The sequence below is a fragment of the Alosa alosa genome, chromosome 5 (genome assembly GCF_017589495.1).
Source record: "Alosa alosa isolate M-15738 ecotype Scorff River chromosome 5, AALO_Geno_1.1, whole genome shotgun sequence".
Taxonomy (NCBI): domain Eukaryota; kingdom Metazoa; phylum Chordata; class Actinopteri; order Clupeiformes; family Clupeidae; genus Alosa; species Alosa alosa.
The window spans coordinates 2285367-2305076 of NC_063193.1; the positions used below are offsets into that span (position 1 = coordinate 2285367).

At 40.0% G+C, this 19710-nt stretch overlaps 2 protein-coding genes across 5 annotated transcripts in view; both read left to right on the forward strand.

Moving 5' to 3' along the window:
- The first annotated feature begins 218 nt into the window (after window positions 1-218).
- Window positions 219-6882, forward strand: gatc (glutamyl-tRNA amidotransferase subunit C). 3 transcript variants are annotated; one of them, XM_048244633.1, is made up of 6 exons: window positions 219-451; window positions 2662-2712; window positions 4107-4276; window positions 4943-5046; window positions 6012-6081; window positions 6263-6882. In XM_048244633.1, exons 1-5 carry the CDS (start codon window positions 278-280, stop codon window positions 6035-6037), a joined length of 525 nt encoding a protein of 174 aa, XP_048100590.1. In that variant the 5' UTR covers window positions 219-277; the 3' UTR covers window positions 6038-6081; window positions 6263-6882. The 3 variants fall into 3 exon arrangements, with proteins under 3 accessions (XP_048100590.1, XP_048100589.1, XP_048100588.1); XM_048244632.1 differs by having other exon boundaries at window positions 6278-6882; XM_048244631.1 differs by having other exon boundaries at window positions 6012-6882.
- A 1684-nt stretch (window positions 6883-8566) lies between these two features.
- polr3d (polymerase (RNA) III (DNA directed) polypeptide D) overlaps window positions 8567-19710 on the forward strand; it is a 32987-nt gene continuing 21843 nt past the window's right edge. Inside the window, exons 1-4 of one of the 2 annotated variants that reach the window (XM_048244618.1) lie at window positions 8567-8729; window positions 9135-9322; window positions 13498-13541; window positions 15367-15521. In XM_048244618.1, coding sequence (XP_048100575.1) covers window positions 9164-9322; window positions 13498-13541; window positions 15367-15521 — 358 coding nt within the window. In that variant the 5' untranslated portion in view covers window positions 8567-8729; window positions 9135-9163. The remainder of the gene's footprint in view (window positions 8730-9134; window positions 9323-13497; window positions 13542-15366; window positions 15522-19710) is intronic. The other variant, XM_048244617.1, reaches the window with a different exon arrangement.

Here is a 19710-nt window from a genome sequence, read left to right on the forward strand (position 1 = left end):
AGCCACACATTTCCATCAGTATAATGACGATATACAAGTAGGTTAGGTGTCATTTTTAGTTAATTTCCATGGTCATTTATTATTTATTTTTTACTTTTGTAACATATTAACGGTTTAAATTAAAATCTAATGAATACATTCCGACCTTTATTTTGAATGATTGTCGAATCGCGGCTATAGGCCTACGCAGCTTCACGCAATTGTGGATTACCATTTCCTTCCTGGCAAGTAGCCTACTCAGTGGCTCAACCTGAGAACCTCTAACGTGTTGACGACAATGTTTTTAGAAACTATTAAGCCAGGCTTGCGACGTATTCCGTTTCATTTGAGGTTTATCAATTATCAACGCAATGCGTTGGTGACTTCTGGATCAGGCAAATTGGTGCAGTGTTCCAACTTAACGTTGTTTTCTCCTTATTTCAGTCATGTGAAATATGTTCACAATAAAAAGGTAAGATAGCTTCACGTAACGTGTGTTTTTCTTCCTTTAGGCTAGTCAGTAACGTACGTATTTCATAGGCTACAGTATGACCCAAAACGCCTAATAAATATTATTGCCCACAAGCGTAACAACCTCCACTTGATGAAAATGTATGTTTTGGTAATTACCGATCTAACTAGTACGTGCGTGCGCAGGAGTATTTGTTTATGTGTAGCCTTCTAACCAGAGGGGTATTTCACAAAGGCAGAGTTAAGAAATAAGTAGGATAAGTAGCCTTAACATAGTCTCTTGACAGCCTTGTCTGGGCATCCTCGCTCAACACCAAAGATTCTAGAGCAGGGGTGGGCCGGATTTGTTGGAGACCTCGTGGGGGGGCCGTCATATGGTCATTATCATTTTCTGCATGGGTATCAGAGTGTTGTTTGATTATATCACTTATGAGCAAACAAGTACTGTACTGTTGTCATACTGCTCTTTCTCTCTTGAAATGCTCTACTTCTATGTTAGTTTTTCTGCTTCTTCCTTCCTGAGGATGGTTTGTAGTGCTAGGTTTAATCAGTTTATCATATCATGGAGACATTGCAGTTACACTTTACTTGACAGTATCGACATAAGAGTGGCATGACACTGTCATGAACGTGTCATAAACAAGTCATAAACGTTCATGACATAACGCTGTTATTAAGTGACATTCAGTTTTTGTCATAACGGGTTAGGGTTAGAGTTAGGATTAGGGTTAGAGGTTAGGATTAGGGTTCAGCACCACAATTGAGAAAGTTCTAGTTCTTTTCATCCTTATTTTCCTACTTATTTTTTAATATTTTAATATGTACATGTCTTTAATTTCCAGTCTCTGAACTCACTGACTGCTTCAGTGGGGGACTGTGAGAAGTAGGCTATAGCAAATGTCGCAACCTTACATTCTCCAAAGAGAACTAGTTCTGTTCTCTCTTTCGGCCAAAAGTGTTGGCTTCAACATGGTCACTGTCGGGGAGACTCTTGGTGAGATTGTCAATGATTACCTGGTAAAACTGGGTCTTATTTATTTTGGGCTGCGATTCGGTGAGAGCAACCCCTGTGAGCTGTCCCCTGGTTATGCCTGTTGTGACTTTAATTTCCCCCTTCGGCCTTACAAAAAGGCTTACATCTGTCCCGTCTCTGTAATTTCAGGGAGAGTCCTTGCAGCTCATGCAACATGTCTTTCATTGTCGCTACATGTAAATCCTCAACAATCCCGGTGGATGTAAGATGCTCTAGAAAACCAGTGTACTTGGCTCTCTCTACACCAGAATGTGACCCATCTTCACTTCAGCTGTTAGAAAGTGATGTGCCAACACAGGAAAATCCTTAAGCACAGCTTTAACAGTGTTGAAACTGCTTTTTGTTTTAATTAGGCAACTTTTTTGCAGCGGTGCTTGAATTCCAGGAGCGACTACATTGTAAGGGAAACACTGCTTAATAAATTGTTCCAAAGAAACAATGTACCCTGGTCCAACTCAACAATGTCAAAAAGCAAAATGTCCATTCCCAGTAACATCGCATCTCACATCATGTAAGCACGGCCATGAATTGTGCTTTCATCAAGTGTAACGCTAATAAAGTGCTTTCACATTAGAAATTATTTTCTTTTTCATCTGTTCTGCAATGTGCTCGACAATGTTGGCGCACAAGTGATTGGATCGGTGAGCAGGGCCGACTGTTGCTCCATTCAGCTCATGGGATTGAATTTTGGGGCAACCTTTCTTTAGCAACAGTATAGGCTGCCCTGACCCCTTGGGCCCCTGGGCCTGGGCCTGGTAGGCCCGTGCAGTAATCCATCCCTGTGGAGACCCTCATGTATTTGCTGCTAAGCTTAATGGAGAACTCCAGCCATTTTTCACGTAGATCTCTGTTTCTTGATCCATACACTCTGGGGTCTTCTTTAAAATCATACCTCCAGAGTTTAGCACTGTCGCTGCCTGGCTGCTCTAGCTTGTTGACTGCATCAACTCGAGCTAGGTAGCACCAATTATTTTTGGGGTTTTTTTCCCACACAGACAGTACTCGGTGACTTTGAGAAACAGAGAGTCTATGTAAAAAATGGCCAGAGTTTTCCTTTACGTGTTAAAATAAACCAGCAACAGTAATTTGTCACTCAAGGTATTACAGTATATTATTTATATTTAACAGAATATTAACAGAAAAGCGAAAAATACAGTTACATCTTTTTATCTTTTCAGGTACCATGGGCACCTAAATGGCAGCCAGTTATGAAGACTCAGCCCTCCTCGGTGACTAATTTTTGCTACTTTTATAATGAGATAATATTGCACAAACCTATGTAGCATTGTAGTGGAGTTCAGTTTCATGCACACGACGCACATTTCTTTTGTCAGGGTTCATAATGAAAGGCACATGGATGACATGCAAACAACTAATCACTTTTTGTGGGATGGGGTTGCTATTGTTCTACATGATCCTCAACAAAGATGCTGAATGCAGAGGTATTGGAGGCAGATCTTTGGTTGCAAGCAAACGCTCAATAGAGTACCGAAGTGTGACATACCGTTTCCATGACCGTTCTCAAACTCTTCGGGCAGCTGCTGAGAATAAGCTTCAGCGTTCCCCTCTGTTGGCAGAGTTGGCAAGTGGGCGAGTCTGCAGTAGCGAGCTTCCTCCTCTTCGGCTTGCACCTCCTGCTGTATGTGCATGTGACTGACCTTATTGGCTTTACTGACGCAAAATGACATGCTGCTCCTTAGCCCATCCCGACGGGTCATCCCTGTGCCCACCAGCATGTTGTGCTGCAGCTCGTTTAACTGCCTCATGTACACGCCACTTTCTTTTTGCTCTGACCTCGATGCCAGTTGAAGAGACCTTCGCATTAGCAGGTCCCATCAATTTGACATTTGTAAAGTAGGCAAATATTCAGACTGTTTTAAATAATCAATTTGATAGTATTTTCCATCTTTGCTGAGCAAGGGATTTGTGGAAAATGAATTAAAGCCCTGGCCCATATAGAGGCATGTCTCAAATACAAGCAGGGTAGGTTTGGAGATTGAAGCAAATAAAAGCCTGGGATGTTAATCTTGTTTTTACGGTACATTATTTTGTGCTATGTCATATTTTTGATGTTTTCAGTATTATTCAACATGATAGCAGACATTTTTATTGGAGGCTGAGCCTTGTTAGGAGAAGTTATTGACTGAACAGACTGGTCCTGATTCTGACACTTTAGTGTCATAAGCAGGAAAAAGATGATACCATAGCCAAGGTGATGTAAGCTAGGCCAACAATTGAAAAGTCTTGTCGATTGTTAATAATGTAGTATGCGAAAACACAAAGTATGCCAAGTGTTATCTATGCATGATGTTCAAACCACACAGAATCATCTACATATTTCGGCTACCTTAATGCCGTATGCATGGGAAAAGTTCATGTTACAGCACCACAAGCAGGAACCTAGAAAGAAAGGTGTCCGAGATGTTGATGTCATTGGCACTGAGCCCAGGATGCCAATGCTTTCACCAGCAGTTTAACCTTGAATGCTCGTATATGATGGCTATGAGGATATGATATGAGGTGATATTTATCTATGTATAATTAAAAAATACACCTCATGTAACAACAAGTTTTGATATTAATGAAAAAAAAATGTTTTTTCCTTTTATTATTTTTCCTTTAGGCAATGGAAGTACGTGGTGAAGTAGTGGACAAATTGGAGAGACTTGCTCTGGTGGACTTCGGTAATCAGGAGGGCATAGATTGTTTGGAGAAAGCCATACATTTTGCTGATCAGCTTCACATTGTGAATTCAGTGGCTGTGGAACCATTGGACTCTGTATTACATGACAAGTAAGCTTAGAATCCACGGTCCTCTGATATTGTCTTAATGTTGCACAGTATACCGATACTAAGGTATCATTATTATGATACTAAGGTATCATTATGCCCTCCCGGGAAGGGATCGGGAAACGACCACAGGTCGAAATCTAACCTGGGTCCGCGCGGGCACCGAGACTCAAATGTGGTATGGTGCTGCCGCTTGTATCACAGCTCCCCCTTCGCAAGTTTTTTGAATCCATACTTTATTAAAATAGCGTTCGGTTGATGGGAGAATTTTTTTCTGTGTGGAGCGCACTCACTGCTCTCAGTCTGTCATGCTCCTCTTGCACGCATAGACTAATAGGTGTAGCGAGCAGGCAGAGTGAGTGAGTGAATGAGACATCAGACATGGCTACAAGTTCAGTTAGTCCTTGGATAAAACAAATGGTCGAAATGAAATCTGGAACTATTTTGGATACATTGCGGATAGTGAGGACAAGCAGACTCTATTTTATTTATATACACACACACCTGACTATGTAAGCAGAACAGACATACACACCTGACTATATACTGTAAGCAGAACGGAAGTGAATAGATTTACGGTATCATTTAGTCTATCAAGTGGTAAAAAGCATAAGCTTGCTAGCTTCGTTACCTATGTAATAATAGTAAGTATGTGTGGTTTCTCAACAGATCTATGCACCTGCGGAATGACATTATTACTGAGGGAAAACGTGCAGAGGAGCTGCTCCAGCTTTCTAGACGTGTAATTGATGAGTACTTTGTAGCTCCACCAGGTGAGCAAAAATATTATTTCAACACTGCTAGGAACTAGCTCCTTTGTTTCAAAGGCAGCAAGGTGCATTTAGAGGAAATAGAATAGAAGATGCTTTTGTTTATGTTTATGGTGTTTAGAGCTAAGATATTTGTCGCGCTTAAGTAGCATTTCTTTGAAATTGAATGCCATGATAAAATGGTTCAAATGTGAAACTAAACTCATTGCAAGTCAGAGAGCCTGGGGTCGATCTGTGCACACAATTGCTTAATTTTTCAGGGGTGCTGAGATGAAATTTAGGGGTGCTTGAGCACTCCTAGAAATAGCCTAAAATCGCCTATCCATATGTGGAGAGAATTACTTTAGCTTTAGAAAGTGCAACAGTAATACATATTTTTTTTCAAGGGGCGAATGGCAGGTGTATGGTTTTTGTAATGTATGTATTTGTAGTATGATGCGGTCACACTTAAATCACTATAGTTTCCCGGCTTTCTGAATGACACTTTTCTAGCTGTCAAAAAGTTCAAGTGGACTTGCAATGTCTCTTGGGCTATCTCCAGGTTAGAAATGTTTCTCTTTTGGACGTTTTGTGCACCTTCATGCCGTACATTCTTGGGGCGAGGCCTCTACAATGAGTATACAAGGATGTGAGCCCGAGACAGTGAGGTCATCAGGTGGGAATGACTAGTATATCATTTTAAACATTATCTAATCTAATTTTTAACATTAGATTTCTGTTTCTTGAGATTACTGTCAGTACAGTAAAAAAAGAAAAAACAAGTTTTTTAAAAATCATGCCCCAGGAGTGTACTACTGTAGCTGCATGGTAGCTTTAGCTGTTGGGTTTTCTGTTAAAGCGTATTGTGTCTTCTTTCCAATAATATCTCAGTTTTTAATTTTGGGTCACCGACTCATTTTGACAGGTCACGTGGATCAGGAACATGTGATATTGTGTATAATAATGAGATGTTATCACATTTAATACAGGTAACATCCCACTTGAAAGGAAATGAAGAAAGCAGCAGAACTGAAACATTCTAAATGAATGGCTAAACTGGTAAGACTATGACCAGATAATCAAATCAAATTTTATTTGTCACATACACATACATAGTACAACATGTAGTCTCTTCCTAACTCCAATGGTGTTAGTAGATGGTACAGGATGATGTAGTGCATCGCAATTTATTATTTATTAATGAATGAATAAATTAATAGCCAATGGAATTTATCTACAGTTTTGCTTATATCAGGGTGTCAGTCCTGGGAACACAAACTGACAGAAATGTGCCATTGTACTCTGCGTCATAACCTAGCTTCATCATGACATTCAAGGTGCCCATGCGTTTGCTATGAAGTGGTGATATAGACATATAGATTCTAATTCCTATTCCTAAATGTTCCTTTAGTATATATCAAGATGTAAATCACAGATGAAATGCATATAAACTGAACTTAAAAGTATAAACTGACAATCAATATTGTGATGTAATGATTATAAATATGTGCAGTTTATTTTATATAGCTACACAGTTCAGCAGTTGACCATGCATATGTGTGACAACTTGTAGAAATATTTGTTAGGATTTTGGTGTTGCAAATCATGAACTAACTACTTAAAGGAAAATTATTCAACCCCTTAAAGAGGAGAACATGCAGTATTGAGCAAAAGTGTTATATAACCATTAGATTTGTTGTTTTAGCAATGTTATAATGACTATACAAACTCTGTAATTCACTTCCCTATCACATCAGGTATTGTGAAATCATTGTACAACAATACTCTGTTACGTTTTATTATTTGTATTTGTTTGCAACCTTGAGTGTCATGAATAAATAAAATATATTATTCCATGCATTCATGCATTCATTCTATGTATTCTTTTTATACAGCCTATGAGATAGAAGGAGAGCACTTACACCTTTGTTTCCCCTTCACAAAAGACTAGTTTAAGCATGTGCAACTAGAAAAGCAATTCCAAGGAATTACCATTGCATGAAAAATGCAAAAAATGGTACGTAAAATATCATGTATAGTTAAAACAGATAATAGAGTGTGGTAGTCACCCGGAAGGTTGTGGTTTTTCGCGTTAGCATTTTAAAGCTTCCTGGTTCATAAAAAAAATCTCTGTAAAAAAAAAATGGCCGTCGAAAACATTGGCGTTCAGTTTGATAAGTTAAAATGTATTTACTATTCGGTATTTTGCCACAAGCTGTAGTTTTGTTTCGTAAAAATAAAGATGTTGCTACCAAAATGCTACAGCAAAAATGAAGTGGACTACAGCGCGCTGCTTGCCTGGTGTGCACAGTTGAGAGGTATCCATAGTTACAGATGATTCTTCACTCACTCCCCTCGACTTTTCATCTCGATTTATACTATCCAACTGATTGTGGCTGCCAAACCCTTCTGTAATAGACATGTTCATTTTATTTAACAGTGTGATTGTTGTTGTGAAAAAAGTTATTATCCTTGCTTAGTAAAGCTAACAAGCTACTGCTTGCCTTGTGACGCACAACGCGGGAGACAGTTTGTAGTTTAATTTGTTTCGCTGGTAGCAGAGGCATAGCAACACTCATATTTTAGTGATATACAGTGTGGCAGATCTAAAGTCCTCATGGAGACAACATACACGCTGATTTTATTAAATGGATATGAACGTGGGGACTCACGACTATTTAATTAACTATTGAGGGGCATCAGTTTTTTATCATTCCCGAAACCCCATTCATTCGCATATTTTCGCACGATTCACACGATTTTTTCTTACAAACTGGAACATGCAATAATGCTAAGCGAACGCATACAAAACGACGGTATCTACCACACTCTATGGAAGCATAGTTGCTTGGTTGTTGGAAGAGTATATGGGGCCAGTTTCACAAAGTTATTTTAGACTATTTTAGTCAGGCTAGGAGCAGATCCGACTCAAAGGGAATTTCAAAGTAACTATAGTAGCCTGGCTATTTTTTTTTTTTTTTTTGCAACAATAGCGAAAGAAAAACTTGGAGAGTGGAGGTCTCTGTGTCCATTTAGTGAATGATAAAATTGGGCGTAGGCTATTGCCGGTGTCATTCATTTCTTCACGTCTTACAACATAAATAAATGCAATAGTCTAGTGAAGTCAGAAATGAGCCTGAGGTTTATAAGTAAATAAAACTCAAAAAATCAGAAAGATATGGTGACCTAGGAAAAAACACTTATTTTTTTTGTAATTTATTGTTGCAAACTTGTACATTTCAGTTGACTCAACTTACATATTTAATTAACTGTATCAGTGCAAAAATCCTCTAATGCAATTTACCTAAAGGAGGCACAAAGGCATTTACTACATGCCCTCATAGCATAGACACTTTGGCTGCTAGCCACTGGCTAACTTGCGTCAGCACTGATTTTTTTCACGTTTTTTCTGACCGACAGTATTCTGTGAATATGATCAACTTCGCTCCGTGTTAAAATTGACCTGAGTTCTCAGACTGGCTGTCATGACTTTTATTTTGAAAACTATCTGAATTGCGGCCATATTGAAATCGTTATTGTTGCTGGCTCCACTCACGCAGCAACCAAGCCAAACACCACTGGTAGCCAGCCAGCCAACTGCACTTGTGTACATCACGGTCTGTCAATCCTTTTTTTCGTCTACCACGTGGACATATGCTGGACAGTGGAAGTCGGTTTTCCTGTAGGACTTCAGCATCTTAATACTGGTAACGTAAATGTTGATGAATGAAATGTAATGTCCTAATATTTGGTAGATTATCCGGTGTGATTTGTATTTGAGTTCATTTCGCCCACCAGCTAAGTTAGCTAGTGAACTTATTGTAACTTACTTACCGTAGAGCATTAACGTTAAGCCTGATTTCCAATCACATCACTGATAACGATGTGATGTTTATAGTTTAACGTTAGTGAATTAGCTGTTACAGCTAATTGGTTCTCTTATGTTTCATGGAAAGGTCAGGCACAGTCCAGGCTATGGAAGCTATGAACGTTGTTTGAACATTTAGGCAAACGTTTCTGTCCATGGAGACGTTGTTTGATGTTGGGTAAAGCACGAATAAGTTACAATGTAAATGTATAATACACATGTTGACTAATAGGCATTGTCACAGCCTGTCCCTAGGCACAACTGCGGAAAAGGATGGCTGCACCTAATGCTAGAGACTCCAAGACGCCGACTGTAAGCTTAGATGGGGCAGGAAAAAGTGTTCCAATGGGGCGAAGGCTGCCTGCTTCTCTCTCCCCTGGTCGTCTGCCGTCCATGCGTTCTCGGGACCTTACGCTGGGAGGCGTGAAAAAGGTAGGTAACTGTTACACGTCTGATGTCAGGCGATAAATTCAGAGTTTGTAACTTTGATATGCTAAGTTCAGTGGTCCAAACAAAGGTATAGTGTGTGTGTTTCATTCCAGTTCAATAGTAAGCAACGGTAATTGCATGCACATCAATTTTCCTTGAAATTAACTGTCAAATAAAGATATTGCAAAAAGTGTAGCGATTAAGGCCATGCCTGCAATTTAGACCAGCTGTCATCTTTCAGATGATCAAATCAAAAAGTAAAATGATAAAATAACAAACAATATTTTGCCTATTTTGTGGCTCAATTAAGCTATTGTAGTTAAAAGGTGCGTGCAGTCAGTGATTACGCAATTTCAAGACCATAACTTTACTGTCCTTTTCAGCACTTATCATAGTTCAATATGGAACACCCTTACTCCATGTCAGCTCATGTCAAGCTAATGTTACCAAAGTGCTTTTTCTATGCATACAGACGCCGAAGACAGAGCTGTATTTCACATATGTCACATATCACATATTCCCTTGCTGCTGGCCACCGTTATTTTAAAATGGCGCACGTACATAAAAAGTCGACCTCAGCTATGAGTATGTAAATGAAGATTTCTAAGCCAATAGGTATGCTTCGAATTGGTGGTGGTGGTAATTAAACAGGAATGGGGCCACATTTATGAATGGGAAATGTTGATTTGGAACAAACAAATGAAAACATTACACAAGGGGGCTTTAACTAAACTATAGTAGGCCTGAGGTAGACAGGCTTTGTGGTTAAAACTATATGAAAACCAGTAGTCTGGCACAGCTAACTTCAAGCACAGTAGCCTACACATGGCAGAAATTTAAATTCAATATCAGCATCATGAGATTGTTATCATTATCGAAAATCCCGACAGGGTGAACCTGGTGCAAAGCTACAACGAGAGAAAAAAATAATTGAAAACTTCATAAATGATGTCTTTTTAAACAGAATTGTTGACCTTTACCGTTTCATGGCTTCTGCTGAGAAACAAATAGGCCTATTTCGCCACACACAACACTAAACTAGAATCAAACATTCTTTAGAATGCAGCTGATCAACTCCTCTGCTTTCACTTTCAATGAAATCCATTAGTGAGCGGGCTACTTGCTGAGTATTAAAGACGTGAATCGGAAACCAAAAACCTGTTGCCATTGACGGCGGTCTGTTCTCCTACACATAGCAAAGGACCTCTGAACGTTGGCGAAACGTAGGCTACCATTGCTGCACTCATTCTTTTGATTATGACAAGTGCCCAGGCATCAAGAGTGTGAAATCGACGGTGAAATCATTACAAAACTGAAAAAAAATGATGTTTTTTTTTTTAAAATTCTATGAATCAAATCATTCTATGAATTGGCAGAGCTTGAATCGCTATCACGAATGTGAATCGATTTTTTTTTTTTTTTTTTTTTACACCCCTAGTGTGACCCCGCAGGCTATTTGCTTTATTAGAGGGTTGCACCGCTTGAAACCCTTCACTAGGCCTTCTGAGCCCTCGGTCCTGGAGGCATTGTGTGGTCCTCGGTTCAAACCTCTGGACTCAGTGGACATAAAGTTCTTATTCTTTAGCTTCAGCAAAGCGTGTGTCTGATATTCATGCTTTATCTGTACACCCGGTGATACAAGGGTCAGGTTATATCCTAACACTGCTTATGTACCTAAGATTTACCCATTTCATACCAGTTTATAGCCATTGAATTGCTTGCTTTGAAGGTTACAGGCTCTGTGTCCTGTGGGGGCACTGCGTACATATGTATCGTGCACTCTAGTTCCGGTAGTGTGACCATCTCTTTGTATGCTTCGCTAAACCAGTTTGTGGCAGGGTGCAGTCTAAGCACTCCACTGTCTTGTGGAGGGTATTACACTAGCTTACAGTTGCAAGGGCCTACCTTTGCCCGAGGGATTGCGTGCTTATTCCATTAAGGGGATGGCAGCCTCATGTCCTTTGTTTTAAGGAATGCCAGCGGAACAGTTATGCTCTGTGGCGTGGTGGTGTCACCCCACAAGTTTGTAAGCTTCTACCGTTTGGACGTCGTGGCCCCTTTGGTGGCTTCTTCCATCGTTTCCTCAAGGGCAGAGTGTCTGTAATTCAGTCTTGCTGTGTGTGGCGTGTTTAAATGCCCCATACAAATTATACTAATAACACTGAATCTAAATGAAGCCTAAAACAGTAACCACATAGTGGGTGATTAAGCATGAGATGCTTGCAATGACTGAGGCAGGGACTGAGCCTGTGATTCTCTGTGCATAGTAAGGTAAGGTGCTCTGTGAGAGTGAGTGTCATGGTGATGGTGCAAATGAGTAAGTCCAACAGTGCTAGAATAAAGTCTAGAAACCAGCATAAAATAAATATGGACATATAAGAGAGTAGGCAAGGTAATATAAAAAAAACTATATCTATATATGAATATAACTATATTAAGTAAAGGTGTAAGTGTGGCCACAATCCGGCTGTGGAATGGAGGGAGGTATGAGATACAACACTGGTTTGCCAGACTCAGCAGCAGTTGCTCGGTGAAGAGCGCTGGATTGAACTGAAGAGTAGACTGTGGTGACATGGTTTATGTAGGCTGGATGGAGCCTCCATACGTCATCACGTGTCATTTGCCTTTTTGCCGTGAATAGAGGTGTCTTCAGCCAGATACGAGAGCGCATGAAGTCCCATACAATCTGTGTTGTACCTCAGGGAATATTGCTTATATGCCAACTTCAGAGATAACAACCCTCGCTCCATGTGGCGAGGCATCCAGAACATCACAGACTTCAAGCAACGCCACAAGACCACCTCTTCTGCTGGCTCCTCTCTACTGGACCAGCTCCTCTCTACTGGACCAGCTCAACACCTTTTTCTCACGCTTTGAGGAAGACAACAGCAGACAGGCAGAGGACATACTGCTGACACCATCAGAGCATGACCAGCCCCCCACGATCCAACAACATCAAGTATTGCGGGTCCTGCGTGGCATCGACATCAGCAAAGCACCAGGACCAGATGGAATACCAGGGAGGGTGCTGAAATCATGCGCTTATCAGCTTGCTGCATTATTTACTAACACGTTCAACCGCTCACTGCAGCAAGCCACAGTCCCCGCCTGCCTGAAAACTGCCACCATAATTCCTGTGACCTCTGCCATCACAGGGTTGAATGACTACCGGCCTGTGGCCCTGACGCCAGTGTTCATAAAATGCATGGAGCGACTAGTGTTACAGCATATTAAGACCCATATCCCGCCCAGCCTTGACCAACATCAGTTCGCCTACAGGTCCAAAAGATCCACAGACGACGCCAACTCCATCGCCCTCCACACTGCCCTCAGCCACCTGGAAAGCCCTAACACATCAGGATGCTGTTTGTTGACTTCAGCTCGGCATTCAACTCCATCAGTCCCAGCCGACTGATCAACAAACTTATTGCAGATTGTACATCTCGAAGGACCTGAGCTGGACTGTGAACACCACCCACATCATCAAAAAAGCCCAGCAGCGTCTCTTCTTCCTGAGAACGCTGAGGAGAAGCAAACTCCCTCCACCTTTGCTGAGGAACTTCTACCACTGCACAATAGAGAGTGTCCTCACTTTTGGATGCACGATGTGGTACGCCAGCTGCACTGCAGCAGAGAGGAGACGACTGAATAGAGTCACCAAGACAGCTCAGTGGATCGTTGGCTCCCCACTCCCAAGCCTGGATGAGATCTACTCGAGCCATCTCCTCCAACGGGCCACACAAATACAGAGTGATCCCACTCACCCAGGTCACTCTCTTTTCACCCATATCCCGCCCAGCCTTGACCAACATCAGTTCGCCTACAGGTCCAACAGATCCACAGACGCTATCTCCATTGCCCTCAGCCACCTGCCCGCCACACTGCCCTCAGCCACTGAGTCTGCCGTCTGGCTGATCATAGCTGGTATAGGAATGGCTGCCAAATGAAATTTCATTGTATTCTGTGTGCAATGACAATAAAGCATCTTATCTTATCCTTGCCTTTTTTTTTTAATCGTTCTAAGCTGCTGTTCTGATCACAAAAAAACACTGCCTAAGTCAGTACAAAGTCATTTCATTACTTTTAATAATTGATTGAATTGAATTGTTTTTATTATTACCTGCATCTACATCTTACTGAGGTGAATAACTCAGAAACATTGTTTTGAAACTCCACAGAAAACCTTCACACCTAACATCATTGGACGGAAAGTCAAGGAAGAGTAAGTGAATGTTTTGCCATTGTATGATGTTCAGAAAATATATGATAATCAGCACAAAGTTCAGGGTTCCCACACATCCTGGAAAGCCTGAGATTTTCGAGACTAATTTTCTACAAACATTAACATACCAAAAACAAGAAAAACCTTTTTGCCACTGTGGGTCTTTAATTCAAGTCAAGTCTATTTATATAGCGCATTTTATACACAGAGGTCATTCAATTTGCTAAGCAAACAGTAATGACAAATAAAGGCAGAGAAGGGCAATATAGTCAAAGAATAGTTCAAAAGGTAATAGGGCTGTCACTTTACCTTCGAAAATCGATTGCCCAATTGATTGGACCAACCAACACAAGTTTCGAAAATTAAAATGGGGAATCCATTTTAACCAAATATGTACACTTCATTTTAAACAAATTAAACAAATAAAAAAGATAGATGTAACAAAACCCACAAACAAGCAGAAAAAGAAAATAAAGAAGTCCGAAAGTGCAGTAGGCATTACGAAAATGGAAACATCTAGACATAGAAAATTGATTTTACAATCGATTCAATGAACGCTTATGTCTCAAAAATCGAACGGGATTAAGGTAAAGATCATAATAAAAAGAAAACATAAAACGCACCAGGTAAAATCAGAGTAAATAATAAGCAAAAAAGTAGTCAAAAAGTAATAAAAGACAAGGTAGAATGATTTTCAAGGCAGATTCAGAATTTGTAAATCAGCTTTAGTCTACATGTAGATTTAAAACTGGCTACAGTTGGGGCCTTTAGTTGGTTCCAGAGCTGAACCGCAAAGCTGCTTCACCATGTTTAGTTCTAACAGTAGGTTTTACTAACATGTTTTTCACCTGGGACCTGAGAGGATGACAAGGTGTGTACTGCTGAAGCATGTCTGATAGGTATTTAGGTCCTGCTCCATTTACTGATTTATAAACAATAGTGCTTTAAAGTCAATTCTGTGACTTACTGGAAGCCAGTGCAGGGACTTAAGAATTAGAGTAATGTGGTCAGTTCTTTTAGTTTTTGTCAGAATCCTAGCTGCTGCATGTTGTATCACCTGGCAACCCTAAGTCTTTCCTCCTTTTTACCAAATATGATAATATGATAAGGGATCAGATTCCAAAAATAATTCCGTGAAAATGCATGGATTCCAGTTGCTGCTACTGGAAGCAACTGAATCCATGCATTTCCACTGAATTATTTTTGGAATCTGATCCCTTATCATACCTGTTCGTTCATACTCGTCGCTCGACTTAGTGTGACTAAATTCAAGATGGCGTCGAACGGTAAAATTCCTTAAGGTACTGTCTGTATAAATCGTCTTGTAAATAAACTACCAGTGCTTTTTCAAAGGTCTCCATGTCTTGTTTTAAATGTCAAGGCCCTTGGAAGTCTACCAATGAAGTATGGAGCTACTTTGAGCCTCGTAAATGGTGTAAAACAGTGATTTATTTGCATGGCTAGGCCGATGCCGAGGTACCACAAACTAAAACACTGTGTTGGTAGCATTGGCTAACTAGCGCCAGATTTCTGAGTGCAGGGGACAAGCCGAGGTGAGCTATGAGACATACGTTCACACTCGGTATCATGTTTCAACACACTTTAGGTCAATATCACACCGGAATTCTCCTTTAAGTACGCCACTACAGCCAAACGGCTTGCTATTTCTTTGTCCACGCCCCAAAGGCAAAATTTAGAAGAGCGAAATTTGCAAGGTGTTTCATTGTGTGGAAACCTACCATTACCCTTACCTCACACTTTATATCCTGTTCATATTAGTTCTGACTTGAATGGTGAACATCGATTTATCAGTTGTCTTTGACAGACAGAAGACTGATGGAGGACATAGACGGGACAAGAAAGACTTTGATAGAGGACGTCAAAGAGATGGGCGTGGCAGAGGGCGTGGGCGACCAGAGGTTATCCAGTCACACTCCATCTTTGAACAAGGCCCTGCAGAGATGATGGCAAAAAGGAGAAGTAAGAACTTTTTAAGCAATATGAGTTAGTTGCCTTAAGTCCACATGAAGGCATTGGATATATTTTCGGTTTTTAAAATTAGAGATGTACCAATATAGAATTTAAGGGCAGAAAGAGCTAACCGATATTTATTGGTTTGTTGTGGCCGATACTGATACGATAACAGATAATATTACTCTTGAAAAACTTTTTTTGAAACTTGTTGTCAAAGTCAAAGTCAGCTTTATTGTCAATTTCTTCACATGTTCCAGACATACAAAGAGATCGAAATTACGTTTCTCACTATCCCACGGTGAAGACAAGACATATTTTACCAATTTAAGTCCACAGACAAACATAACATTCAAGTAAACAAAAAAGTAAGTAAATAAGTAAATAAGAGGGCACATATAATAATGAAAAAATAAGAGCAGCAAAATTTGGTTGAAATTGTGCATAGACAGTCAATAAAATACTAGTCAGGCCAATAAAAGGCTTGGGTAGTTCTGTTTGACCTAAGTAAGAAGAAAGTGGCATAGTGGTGCAAGTTATGTAAGAGCAGCAGAAGTGTTGTGTTTTCAGGACAACAACACCAAGTTGTAAAGTGTACAAGTGTGCAAGTGTGCAAGTGGAGTAGTGCAGGCGGCCATTGTGGGTCCAATGCTGGCATCAAATTCAAAATGAACATATATTTTTCATGAAATAGTCAACATTTTCATTTTCAACATTTCCCACCAAAGGGTTTGTTTATTTGTTTCCCCAACTAGTGTGGTAAAGTGCAGACACGCCAGCACAAGACGGCAATTTGCTCTAGTTAGGCTGAGCTCCGCTCTGCTTATGTATAATGATAATTAGGGCCCGAGCACCGAAGGGCGCAAGGCCCTATTGTTTTTGTAAGTATTATTAGGGCCCGAGCACCGAAGGACGCAAGGCCCTATTGTTTTTGTAAGGATTATTATTATTATTATTATTAGGGCCCAAGCACCGAAGGGCGCAAGGCCCTATTGTTTTTGTAAGGATTATTATTATTTTTCACTATTATTGTTATTCCACTTTTTTGCTTTCCTGTTTTTGAGGTGGTTAACATGGTCGAAAACTTTTGAAATTTGGCACACACGTCAGGTGTCACGCATCGCAGTTAGGTACAAGAGCTTGACCCCGGGCGTGGCCCAGGGACTCGCTAGCGCCCCCTTAGGTGACTGATCTCGTGGTTGGAATATATTTTGAGGTGGTTAACTTAATCGAAAAGTCTTGAAATTTGACACACACATCAGGTGTCACACAAAGCAGCTAGGTACAAAAGCTTGGCCCCGGGCATGGCCCAGGGACTCTCTAGCGCCCCCTTACGCCCCCTTAGGTGACTGATCCCGTGGTGGGCATATACTTTCAGCTACACACTAAATTTGGTAGGTGTCTGTATCTCCCCAAGATGATCGACTTTCGTATTTACAATGCATTAGCCACGCCCAACAGGAAGTGAGGTATTTGGGATTTTGTGCAGACTAATATGTGATGAAATATGTGCTGAATTGTGATCCCAAAAAAGGTGCTTCCCATGGGTGAAAACGCATGAAATTTGGCACAGACATCAAGTGGTACAGTGCATAGACAGGGACAAAAGCTTGGCACCGGGCGTTGCCCAGAAACTCCATAGCGCCCCTTATGTCACTGTGACTTTTGTTTGGCATATAGTTTTAGATACACACACCAAATTTGGGGGTGTATGTAACTCCCCAACTATGCAACTTTTGTATTAACATGCTATAAGCCACGCCCACAGGAAGTGAGGTAATTGAGATTTTGTGCGTTGTGGACATGATCCATTTTAACATACTTCTCCTAGACGGTTGATCCGATTCATGTCAAAGTTGGTATACATGACGCCAAGATGTTTCTGATTCTAAATTGTGAAGCGTTTTTTTGATATGTTGTAATTTGACGAAATGGCGAAATTATTAATTTTAATACTGTTCCACATAAACAATAAATGTGACACAGTTCACCATGCATGGCTTGAAATGTTTAAAATTTCACAGGTCATTGAATACCGTGTTAATGATTTATATTCACATGCCCATAATGCATGTTTGGCATAGCGCCACCAACTGGCAACAGAAAGAATGACTATTACACTGATGTCACATGATCAATTTTAACACACTGCTCCTAGACGGTTTGTCAGATTCATGTGAAATTTGGCAAACATTATGCCAAGATGTTGCAGATGTTAAAATTGTGAAGGGATTTTTGATATGTTGTAATATATTATGGTTTTAATATCTCACCACATAAACAGGATATGTGTTATAAAGTCACAGTGCATTGAATGAATGGTCTGAAACTTCTCAGGATAATAGATATTATGATTATGATGATATCCAGAGACCCAATGGGCCTGCCTGGCATAGCGCCACGACCTGGCCAACTGGACAATGGACAATGCTGTAACTGATTAATCTGAAACTTTATAAAATATTGGATATTATTGTGATGACATTCACATGCGTTATTCACAGGCCTAGCATAGCGCCATCATCTGGCCAAGCAGGAAATGTGCCAGAAATGCTCTATGCTTTGAATAAATGGGCTGAAACTTCTCGGGTTAATAGATATTAGGATTATTTTGATATCCAGACACCCAATAGGCCTGCCCATAGACTGTATTATATAGAACTGGACAGTGTGCCGTCTGTTAAGAGTGATGCGAGCGTTAGTTACTTGTGTTTTAGTGAACACATTATTTGACCATAGCTTAACGTGAGGAGGGATTCAAAGTTACAAATGGCCAATTTGCTTAGTATGTTCAGAACAGCGGTATCTGCAAATGCGTTAAGGTATCATTGTTACCTGCGATTGCACTGCCGGAGAAGCATTTTGCATTCATATGATTTGATCAGGTCTTGCCAGTGATGTGTAAATCCTCCCGTAGACGTACATCATTTCAAAATAATACGTCTAAATTGAAAACTGTGACAACTTATTGATAGGCTCTCTCCATATGTCTGTAATCGTATGCCTCTACCACAGTCTTTCACCAGAGAGGGTGCTCCGTTATAAATCAGAAATGTAATATTGCAGGATACTGTAAACATTTCACACATAATCAGGAAGCTACTTTGCTGTTCAGTGTGTGATGTGTTTAAAGTGGTACTACGTTTAAAGAAACACTTTTATTCTTTGTTTCAAGTGCATAAGAAAATACCACATTATGATGATGGTTATGGTTACCCTTAACAAATACAAAACAATATAATACTTAAAACAGGGATCAATCAATAGCCTAATGAAATAAACAATGAAAATGAGGAGGGAAAGCAATAATAAATAATAATGCCCATTCAATCAATAATATAATAACAATATAACAAATATAATAACAAACTACATTAAGGAGAATATCAATAATAAACAATGTCAAATTAATCAACAGCCTATAATGAAAATAAAACAGTACTACTGCATACAAACCATAATGTATAAGAAGTGCTTAAAAGACCAAAAACTATCACAAGAACGAAGAGCACTGGGCAACTCATTCCACCAACATGGAACCACTGAGGAAAAGAGTCTTGAATTTGACCTAGCGTTTAAGACTGGTCGACACAACAGACGCTCATCAGAAGATTGCAGTGGGCGGTTGGGGATGCATATCTTGATCATTGAATTAAAATAACAAGAAGCAGATCCAGTCAGTGTCCTATAGGCCAAAGTGAGAGATTTAAATTTAATTCTGGCTACTGTAGGGAGCCAATGGAGAGTAACTAGGAGAGGAGTTACGATGTGTCCTCTTTGGCTGATTTGAAGACCAGTCATGTTACAGCATTCTGAATGATATACTGTATCACACAAAAGAAATAAAAAAAAAACATTCAATATTGATTTAGTATCAACCAATAATTACTCTGATATTAATATTCTTGTAACGTCTACATCTTTGTGTAGGCTACAGTTAAATACTAAGCAATGGCCTCTGACTTAAATACCAAGGCAGTTAAATGACCGTGGTATGGTATAGTCTACGTGATACACAGGACTACAAAGTAAACCCATTTAAAAAGCATCATCATCTCAGTATACCCATTTAAAATAGGCAAGGATACGTATTTAATAACATTTGGGGTTGCTCACAGTATACCCACCACTACAACTAACTAACTAGACTACACCACTGGTTAAATGGAGTTCAGGGGCATACAGAAAGTTGAAGTTT

Coding starts and splice junctions, on each gene's coding strand:
- gatc (XM_048244631.1), top strand. CDS start 278: ATGTTTTTAGAAACTATTAAGCCAGGCTTGCGACGTATTCCGTTTCAT. Junction 2,713..4,106: donor TGAAGACTCAGCCCTCCTCG/GTGACTAATTTT, acceptor TTTTTCCTTTAG/GCAATGGAAGTACGTGGTGA. Junction 5,047..6,011: donor GTACTTTGTAGCTCCACCAG/GTGAGCAAAAAT, acceptor CATTTAATACAG/GTAACATCCCACTTGAAAGG.